This window comes from Sceloporus undulatus, chromosome 9 (genome assembly GCF_019175285.1).
Source record: "Sceloporus undulatus isolate JIND9_A2432 ecotype Alabama chromosome 9, SceUnd_v1.1, whole genome shotgun sequence".
NCBI classification, from domain to species: Eukaryota; Metazoa; Chordata; class Lepidosauria; order Squamata; family Phrynosomatidae; genus Sceloporus; species Sceloporus undulatus.
This window is the reverse complement of record NC_056530.1, coordinates 29,396,641-29,407,203: the sequence shown is the minus strand read 5'-3', so window position 1 is coordinate 29,407,203 and position 10,563 is coordinate 29,396,641. Positions and strand designations below refer to the sequence as shown.

The 10,563-nt window shown below is 45.0% G+C and overlaps 1 protein-coding gene across 1 annotated transcript in view; it reads left to right on the top strand.

Annotated features, from left to right (window-relative positions):
* Positions 1 to 348: 348 nt before the first annotated feature.
* Positions 349 to 10,563, top strand: part of STIP1 (stress induced phosphoprotein 1) — a 17,875-nt gene continuing 7,660 nt past the window's right edge. The window contains exons 1-6 of the mRNA XM_042440102.1: positions 349 to 498; positions 5,542 to 5,751; positions 6,723 to 6,864; positions 7,966 to 8,107; positions 8,927 to 9,095; positions 10,096 to 10,222. Of these exons, the coding sequence (XP_042296036.1) occupies positions 490 to 498; positions 5,542 to 5,751; positions 6,723 to 6,864; positions 7,966 to 8,107; positions 8,927 to 9,095; positions 10,096 to 10,222 (799 nt within the window). The 5' untranslated portion in view covers positions 349 to 489. The remainder of the gene's footprint in view (positions 499 to 5,541; positions 5,752 to 6,722; positions 6,865 to 7,965; positions 8,108 to 8,926; positions 9,096 to 10,095; positions 10,223 to 10,563) is intronic.

Here is a 10,563-nt window from a genome sequence, read left to right as displayed (position 1 = left end):
TGGGCAGCGCTACTGATGACGTCAGAGCATTTCCCGGCCAATGGGAGCGCGCTGAGACTGGTTACTGACGGCTGGAGGCGGGTCCTTTGGGGCTCTCTCAAGTCCCGCCCCTCCTGCCAGTCAAACATAACGTCAAACCTTTCTTCTCCGCTCTCTGTCCGTCTTCTCTAAGTCCCACCTCCTTTACATTCTTATTGGCCACCTAAGAGACGGAGAAGATTTCACTCAAGCCAATAAGAATGCGGAGGGGGTGGGACTTAGAGAAGACGGACAGAGAAGGAGGAAGAAAAGTGAGAAGGCGGGGAAAGAAGGAAAGGGGCGTGTCTTATAGAGAGCCAATGGGAAGCGAGGGGCGGGGCCAGAGGGTTCTAGCAGTTTCTAGAAGGCGGAGTCGGAAGCGGAAAGGCGCGAGGCGAGCGAGAGGAAGGAGAGAGAGAGGCGCTTCTGGAGCGAGGACTGAGCCGGCCCTCCGTCCGTCCTTCCGTCGCCATGGAGAAGGTGGGCCTCGGAGCCTGGCCTCGGGGTCTGCGAGGGGAGAGGGAGGCCTAGGAAGGGCAGGGAAGCTCTCGGGGGGAGATGGAAGGGCCTCTGGGGTCGGAATGTGGCTTGGAAGGGGAGGGAGCGCCAGGGCTTCCAAGGCAGGAATCACCGCATGGAGAGCACTTCAATGCCAAGGGGATTCTGGGAAGCGTAGTTTTGGGAGACGTTTGAGCCAATGCAGAAACAACCCGCTTTAACTGCTCAGGCTTCCATGCTGGGGAGTTCTGGGGAGCAGGAATAGCCCGGTTTCATTCCGCCTTAACTGCCCTGGTTCCAGTGCTGGAGGATTCTGGGAAGTGTAGTTTTGGGAGAGATGTGGGTCCAAAACACACTGCAGGAATAACCCAGTGTGAGGCTGCATTATCTGCCCTGGCTCAGTGCTAGGGAATCCTGGGAAGTGTAGTTTATTGTGGCGCCAGACCTCTCTGATAGAGAAAGATAAGTGTCAGGGCAGTTAAAGCAGCCCCAAACTGGCTTATTTCTACACTGTGTTTGTTATCCCTTAGTGATAGGATCCCATGGGGTTCAAAACACACTGCAGGGAGGCCACTTTAGCTGCCTTGGCTCAATGCTAGGGAATTCTGGGAACTCTTGAATTTGTGAGACATTGGGGCAAAACACACTGCAGAAATAGCCCACTTGAACTGTCCTGATTCAATGCTAAAGAATCCTGGGAAATCTCTCACAAAAGTTCAGGGTGGGTTAGCATTCCTATTCCACTTTAAGTGCTCTGGCCGCCTCCTGTTGCATTCTGGGAACTTAGAAGATTCAGACAGAGAGCTCTTAGGCCTCGCTGAACTACAAACCCCAAGATGCAACAGGAGGCAGTCAGAGCTGTTAAAGTGGAATAGCAGCACTTTAAGAGCCTAGCATTCGGAGCAACGGATGCACACTGCAGGAAAAGAGATTCCACCTAAACATTAGGAAGAGCCTCCTGATACTGAGAGCTGTTCAAAAGAGGGAGACACTCCCTTGGAGTGGAGTCTCCTCCGTCGGAGGCCTTTAAACAGAAGCTGGACGGCCATCTGTCGGGGGTTCTTTGACTTTGTAGGGGTCAGGATGAGGGTCTAGGGCACTAGTGTACCTGAGTGAGAGATGATGGGGCAGTAGGTCTTAGGCATTCATGGGACAAGATCATGGAGTAGAGAAGGCCAGAGAAGTGGAGGATCTGAGTTTTAAGGCTAGACTTGCCTCTTAAGAGATCAGGTGAGCAGAGATTAGGTCTTAGTGATAAGCCAAGGGAAGATGTGTATCAGATGGTGGAGTTACAGTAGGGGTAACAAGGGGAAAATATGGAGAGAAGAAAGAAAGAGAGCCGTTTCCGCTGTAGTATGTTGTAGGGAATTGGGTTTAATAATATCATTTCTTACCCTCCTCTCCCCATGGATCAAGTAGCCGAAAAACAACAGATGTACAAATACACAACATCAGTTAAAACATAACATCAGTTTAAAAGAACAAGTAAGACAGATACATATCAAAACAATCCACTTGTAAAATCCACAATTTTGAAGGGTTTTGGGTGGGCTGTTATGCTTAGCTGAAGGGGATGAAGCAGTAATATGGCGGGGCAAGGAAGGAGTAGGAAATGGGGGGTTACTTCAGACATTGCTATTGATATTTATGCAGTTGCAGCTGTAAAAAGAGGCTTTAGATAACTTGCACTAATAAATGACTGGTGGTTTGCCTGGCTGTTGGCACAGATGTATGAGTGTCTACATTGCTTTGAAAGAAAACCAGCAATAGCATATCAGTGTTAGCTTTTACACAAGGAATTAAAAGTGTACTAAGTGATTTGCATGTGTTAAATATCACTCACTCTTACAATGGACCTCTTGCTATTTTTCTGAGCACTAACCTTGCAGGTGAGTTGTTGGAGCAGAGATAGTCAATATCTGACCCTCCAGAAATGGTTGGACTGTAGCCACTATCATCTCACCATTGGCTTGTGTTGGGCACCATTGGTAAGAGCTGCAGGCCACCAATGTCTGGAGAGCCATGCGTTCCCCAGTCCTGTGCTAAAAGGAATGCATATGGAAAAGTGTTCAGGAGGCACTTTGGAGGAGAAACAACAACTTGGTAACCTGATCTGCAGTGGAGCTTGCCATTAATCTTGTTCAAATGCAAAGACCTGTTCTGGAAGTTATAGCTCTGAAGTTTATGGAGACTTGTATTGAATTTCTAGTTCTTTCGGTTTGGATTGTGCAAGAAAGGAGGAGCAGCCTTCAGAAAGATGGTGAGGAGTTTCAGGAGATTTGTGGCATCTGAGTCAGTGTATGAATACAGGCCAAGAACTGTGGTTCAGTATGGGAGCACTTGGTATGCGTGCCGATAGTCCTAGTTGTAATCTCCAGCAGGTCTAAGTAAGGCTGGGAAAGAATGCTGGCTCCCTCCCTGAAGAAAAGCTACTGGTCAGTTGTACAGTACTGTGCTGTATTTGGTGGGACACAGGTTCTGTAGATTGAATAAGTTGGAGTCAGTCTTTGAGTGCAAGGATAAACCAGCCAAGCAAAGTGGAGCCCTTCTCCTTTTCAAAGCTTGTTGGTTTATTCCAGGAGCCTTTTGGGACAGTCGCCACATGTTGCGGCATGTCCTGCGCCTAACAGAGGGAAACTGTTGGAGAAAGGCGTTTGCCACGCTCCCAGGTGATGGATGAAGGCATTCTTTCAGGGGTACAGCCCAACGCTTTGCCAGCCAAAGATCCTAGTTTCATCCCTGGTGTCTCTAGGTAGAGTACAATCCCTGGAGAACTAGTACTGGTCACTGTAGATGCAATATTGAGTAAGACAGACCAACGGTCTGACTTGATACAGGGAGATTCCTCTGTCTAGCAGCCGTCTTTGAAAATCTCTTATCAGAGAGACACCTTTCCTGCTTCTTTTATCTGTGAGTTTGTAGTGTATCAAACCTAGACATGTTTGAATGCTGAACAGATGCTTTTACTACTGAGTAATGGCCCTGTCCGACTTACCTAATTGTACGATTTCCCCCTCAGCACTCAATACAAGAATACCTTTATCGTGTGGACCTCATGCTTTTGGCACAGTGCTGGCAAAGTTTGACTTTTAAGTGAAAACCAGAGACTGTAGGAAGGCCAGTGAGACTAAATCTGCCCAGGTTATGCCATGGCAATGTGGCTGTTTGCCACTACCATCACTACTCAAAACTGGAACGTCATTGTTAGTTTTTTCCTCTTCTTTCCCCTGAAGTCTGGTAGATAGATCTGGGCAATATGTTTTTCCAAGAGAAGGCAAACCAATTCCAATCTTGCATGCAGAGTTTCCCCTCCATTGTTTCCCTCCATTGCTGTTTTGAGTCCTTTACCAGGAGAAAGGTGGAATATAAATGGAATAAGAGAGAAAAGAGCTGTGTGTTAAATCTTGCTAAGCATTGCTGTGCAGCTGTGCAAAGATAATAAGAGCCTCCAGGAGTGCTGACATATAGCCTGGATGTTTGTCCCAGATCAGTGTTGCTAAATGTAGAGATTCTTCTGCCAGCCATCTGTAATTTCAGCCGTCAGTCCATTTGAATGGAGCAGTGATTCAGAGAGAGCCGCCTCCAGTTTGCCATTCCCTCGAGGAGCAGCCTTGGATTCGGCAGGGACACTGGGTTATGTACATTGGCAGATTGTGGGCTGCAGATTCCTGCCGGCTGTAAACGCCGTGGTCTCTCCTGCTTCCTCTGGAATTCATTAATGGAAGATGCTACCTGGGGAAGTGGTGACTCAGTAACATGTCATCCTCTCAGGCTCACTGCATTTCTTTCTAAGGGGAAGGAGATGTGCAGAGGGCATGTTATATATGGATACACATTATGTGTTCAGCAAGACCCTGCCGTTCATTGCCACTTGATTGTGGCACCTGCAAGCTTGTGAAGGGGTTAGTTGATCAAGACACATTTACTTCTGGAAACACCGTTCACCCACTGCCCAGACTTTTATCTGGACAAAAGAGTAAATTCTGGGAGTATAGAAACTGATCTCTTTAAGACATGAGTGGTAAGTTGGATTGAATGTTGAAAGCAACCAAGTTGAGAGCATACGCTTGGATTGCTGCACACTTGGACCACCGACTGCACTGCACCAATTCATGGTTTGAAGTCTGCCATTTTGTTTATTTTATTATGGTATTTCTCTTTTTTGAAACTTGACATTGCCCAATGGCTAAGAAATTGGTTTGTCGTATGATGATGATGATGATGATAATAATAAAATTTATTTGTATCCCACCCCTCTGAGAACAATTGAGGCAGCTAACAAGTTAAAAATATACAACATATCAAATCCCTGGTACCCTCCCCCCCTTAAAAAGGTATTAAATCTAATAAAGAATTAAAAACCATACAGGTTAAAACTGACCAAAGGGTCAAACAACAAAACAATACAACAGAACAATAATCAATACAACAGTAGTCAATGGGAGCAGCGGTATCTCTTTATGGGAGTTTCCTGAGGCTGAGACTTTCCTGCATTTAAAACTCAGTTCTGTTGTAAAGTTACCTGATGGGCAAGCCACTCTTAGGCTCCCTCTTTTCTTTGGCTATATAGGGGGAATGATACCATCTTTACCTTAGGGCAAGAGTAGGCAACTTGGTGACCTCCAGATGTGTTGGACTGAAGTGGTCCCAGCCAGCAAGGCCAGAGATTGTGGGAGATGTTGTCCAAAAGTTCCAGAGGCTACCAACAATACACAGGAAGCATTGGGGATATTGAAAGAATTATACAAATATCAGTGATTATGATTTTTGTTCCTTACTGCATTTCACATTGAGGAAATGACTGTAGGTGTATATGAATGGATGTTTGGAGGCCAACCTCTTATTCAAAGCCTGGGCAGAGAAGATTAATTTTTTTAGTTACCGATAAAAGCCAGTTCACATCCTTGGTCTGCGTATGGTGACAGCAAGGGTTATGAGATTAGAGAATTACTTGTGCTTTATGATTGACAAGAAATAGTTCAGTGGAAAAATAGGACAGTTGTTTAACTTCTTCTTCTTTCTCAGGTAAATGAATTGAAGGAGAAGGGTAATAAGGCCCTCAGCTCAGGCAATACTGCTGAAGCGATCAAACACTATTCGGAGGCCATCAAATTGGACTCTTCCAATCATGTCCTGTACAGCAATCGGTCTGCTGCGTATGCTAAGAAAGGAGAATATCAGAAGGCCTTGGAAGATGCTTGTAAGACCGTTGAGCTGAAGCCAGAGTGGGGCAAGGTAAGAAGATATTCACCTTTTGGGGGAAATGTTCATTCCCTATGCTATTCTGATGCTGCTTGACCAGTAACTTTGCCAAATGCCCAGGGAAAGTGTATCTTGTATGCTTTATAGAGATGTGAACACACTTCAGACGCAGCCCTGTTGGGTATGTTTGTCCTGGGGCGTTCCTTGCCTTGGAGATGGAGTACCTGTTTTGCCAATCCATCTGATCTTACAGATAAGGCTCTGAAAAACTTGCCTGAAACTTGGTCAAGCTGCTTCCAGGCAGTATTGATAATACAGAGCTAGATGTCATCAGACATGGCATCAGGCAATTTCAAATGTCTCCACGACACTTACGCTGTTCTTTCTCCAAAGAACACAGAAAAGTATACATTCTGTAGTTTGCTTCAGACATGTTGCCTAATAGATGTGGGTCTATGAAGGAGACCAGAATGCCCACGGATGGATGCTGCTGTGTGCAGGGACCACTGTTCCACATTCAGTTCCGTTCTGGGACCTGCCCTCAATGCACTCCTAAGGAGTTGTTTTCCAGGTTGGAAAAGCTTTGCTGCCTGGTTACTTGTACATTGTTCATGTATTTGTTTGTAATTGCAAATCTTCCTTTGGAGCCAAAAGTAGCTCTTGCTAGGACTTGTTTGCAATTAATATCCATATAAAGATAAAGTAAAGCAGTGGATTACTTGTGCTCTTGCCGCCAAATAGAAAGCAAAAAGATATGTGAATTACTCAAAAGGTAGTTGACAGTAGAACATGGAAACCTGCTGAAGCAGTCCTTCTATCAGTTTGCAATATCTTCTAGCCCTTGGCAAGTTGGCATAGCCCACTACACAGGCATCTAAATGTTAAAAGAATTTCCGTATTCAGTATTGCAGTTGTTGGTTTCCGTGACAATTAAGGCTGAGAGGTTATCAATGCATCTTTATCTCCTAGTATGCTCACTGTCGTGGTCCCTTTCCTGTCCTTAGGGTTACTCCCGAAAGGCAGCTGCCTTGGAATTCCTGAACCGCTTTGAGGAGGCCAAGAAGACATATGCAGAAGGGCTGAAACATGAGCCAGGCAATGCACAGCTGAAAGAAGGGCTGCAGAACATGGAATCTAGGCTGGCAGGTGAGGAGATGAGAGCCATGGCTCACTTTGTTCCTTTCCTTGGCTGCACATTGCTAGCTATAGTTTTGCCTTGAAAGGGGAATTTGAGAAATTACTCTTTGAATTTTATTGGTTGATCCACAGTAACTGTTGTTGACCTGTGGAGCCCAAATTACAATACTATCCTCTGTTGGTAGCGGAAGCCTACATGACTCTTGTGGAAGAGCAAGAATACGGATTGCAAGAGTGAGATGGAAGAGCATCAAGTAGGGTCAGCACTGAACTCTGTGCAGTTAGGCAGAGCGAGTCTCTTGTTTTGGGTGGAGGATACGGGGAAGTGATGATGGCAATGAACTTTATGCGCTACATGGCCTACAGTCACCAAGTTGCTTTCTTCGATACTGAATAGTGTCTCAAAATACTGTCAAAATAAGATTCAGTTATCACTCCTGTTGATTTTTGAGACTACTATTAGAGGGTGCAGTCTTCCCATGGTTTTTCCAGCAGAAACATTACTTTCTGACTCTGGAGCTTCACCTAAGCCTTGATCTGAAAACAGTGTAAGATTTAGGTCGAGACAGTTTGTGTGGCCAAGTCTAGAAGAATGGAGGAATTTTAATAGCCTTGGTGTACCATTTAATCCAGACAAGATGGAGGTTATCCTTGACATTTGAAAGGCAAATCAGGGAATAGTTTTAGCCCATGCTGTATTAGTTTATACTCCCTATGATAATTCAGGTTCAGAATTTGTGTGTGCTCCTAGATCCAATCCTGAGCTTAAGAAGCACAGATTTTGATGGTGACCAGAGTTCATTCACACAAAAATACAGAGAAAGACAGACGTGTTCAGTTTGTTGCAAGGCTCTAGAACTCATTTGTAGTTTGAATCAGAACGGTAGGGCCGGGCTTCCAGTATTTCTTTGGCAACATAGCTGTATGCATTTAGCAGAGCTAGTATTTTCCCCCAGCTGGTTCCCAAAAGATGTGGCCAGTGCAGGCAAGTAAAGACAAGCTTCACACTATCAGTGAGGTGATTTTTCCTCCACAGTTCTTCAGAGCTTGCAGCTGTAAGTGTGAGAGGAGAAGAGTAATAATTTCTTCCTTTTTTCCTCCCAACCCCAGAAAGGAATATCATGAACCCTTTCAATATGCCCAACCTTTACCAGAAGCTGGAGAGTGATCCCCGCACCAGAGGCTTACTCAATGACCCAAGCTACAGAGAACTGATAGAGCAGCTCCGCAACAAGCCATCAGAACTGGGAGCGTAAGTGTCTTGAGGAAGGGGGGGTGGAAAGGGTGTTCATACCACTATGATATAAAGTTGTCTTGCACAATCAGACCAGAGGGTCAGATGCTCTTGGGAAGCTCACAAACAAATTGTGAAAGTATCTGTCTAAGTCTCTCAAAAATACTGATCTGCTTCTTCTGATTTAAAGTCACGAGATCATTTCTGAGGAGCTGTGAAACAACAAAATGCTATAAAACACAACCATATTTAAATTTTAGGTTTTGTGGACTGCAGTCCGTGAAAATATATACCATCATAACTTACAGTCTTTTGGTTAGAGGTGGACTGAAAGTAGATCAAGATTTAATAGGTTCTGGGTGATTTGTTTTCGATTTTGTAGAAAACCAAGAGGGAATGTATGAGTGAAAGGTCAGGTGATTGGAATTGTCATATACTTTACACATTCCTGGGCACAGAGCATATGCCTGGAGGTACCACGCTTCTGTGTTCTTAATGCACATCTTCTCGTCTGTGTTTCTATTTTATTCCTGGACTCTGCTTGGTGGACCCTGAGATTGTAGTAAAAATGAAGTAGCTTTTACAAAGCCCTCACTCTGTCCTTGTCTGATTTAAGATGCTAGAAGACTCCGTTGCAAGCAAACAGTAACAGACATGTCTACCCCTGATGTAATTTGGAGCCAGCAGTAGTTTTACAAATAGGGAATGAAGACTGGCAGTGACCATTGGATTTCTGGCAGAGGCAGAATTCAAACCCATCTCTCTAACCCATAGTCCACTAGACTGCATAAATAATGGGTGTCAGAAACACCCATTTGTGTTTCTGCTTCATAATAGGAAACTGAAGGACCCACGAGTGATGACAACCCTAGGAGTGCTGCTTGGAGTTGACTTAGCTGGTGCAGATGATGAGGATGAAGCCATGTCTCCACCCCCACCTCCACCCCCCAAGAAAGAGCCCAAGCCAGAACCCATGGAGGAAGATCTGCCAGAGAATAAAAAGCAGGTACTACCTACTGGCCTTCAACCAAGAGACTGGGCTGCAACTGAGTCCAGCTGTACTGTTTTATCCTGTATTGAGCTTTACTGATCTGTCTTCATTGTCAAAAGATTTATAGGCCCGTTACAGACTGCCAAAATAAAGCTGCTTCGGGTCTCTTTGGAGGTATGCTATTTAAATGATGCATGCATCCTAAGAATCCAGAAGCTGCACCAAAAGTTGCACTCTTGTGCTTAGGAATGGAGTGTGGCTTTGGTGTGACCTCCGGACTCTTAGGACCCATGCATCATTTAAATAGCATTCCTCCAAAGAGACCTGAAGCAGCTTTATTTTGGCAGTCTGTAACAGGCCATAATCTCTCTTTTTTTAACCTTTTAATAGGAGTCATTTTGTCATTTTGTATTGCATATTTTTGTATCTCCCCAGCTGTCTACTCACAAGCCATGCAAGGAACATTAAAACAAAATTACCTAAAACTGTCGGGGATAGATGCATGGCATGTTATAGATCCTTTTTAAATGTACCTACATTTCCCTCTTAAAACCTAGACAAGTGAATAAAAATAGTTTCACTTGATACCTATAAATGTTCAGCTGCTCAGTGACCCAGACATATTTGTTGTGTGCCTTCAGGTTGCTTCTGACCTATGTTGACCCTAAGGCACATTTGTCACAGGTTGTTTTTCTTGGCAAGGTTTGTTCAGAGAGAGGTTGCTTTTGGCTTCCTCTAAGGCTTATAGGTTACTTGTCTAAGGACAGCTGGTGGGCTTCCATGGCTAAAGGGGGATTTGAACACTGGTCACCAGAGTTGTAATCCTGTGCTCAAACCCTTTATATAAAGAAGATATCCACAGTCAGAAAACTACACTCAAGACTGTTTTCTGTTAGCCGCCTACCTAACTTGAGAAGGTCAAGGCAACTGGTGCATTGTTACTCAGCTACTCTAGAACTAGGTTGAGCAACTTGGTCCCTCTCATATATGATACACAACATATGTTGCTTTTCAGGCTATTAAGGAAAAGGAACTGGGGAACGAGGCATACAAGAAGAAAGACTTTGAAACAGCCCTGAAGCATTATGATAAAGCAAAGGAACTCGATCCAACCAACATGACTTATATCACCAATCAAGCAGGTGAGAAGATGGGTGGAACGTTTCCCATCTGAGGCAGAGCTGAAGTTCTCTAGCAGTCTTGGCAGATGTAAAAAGTTAGACAAGCAAAAAAGGGAATACAGGCGGGATACACACCGCCATTTAGTACGTATAGGATACGTACTAGGGTTAGGAAGGGGCAGTGCTTCCGCACCCCCCCTAACCCTAGTACGTATCCTATATGTACAAGATGGCGGCGCACCTTCTACATGGGCGCCGCCATCTTTACGTACTGGACGCACAGCGTCCAGACGTGTCGCGGCGCCTATGACGTCACGAGTCCGCGCCAGGCGCCTCACGACGTCATAGAGGCGCCGCAAGAA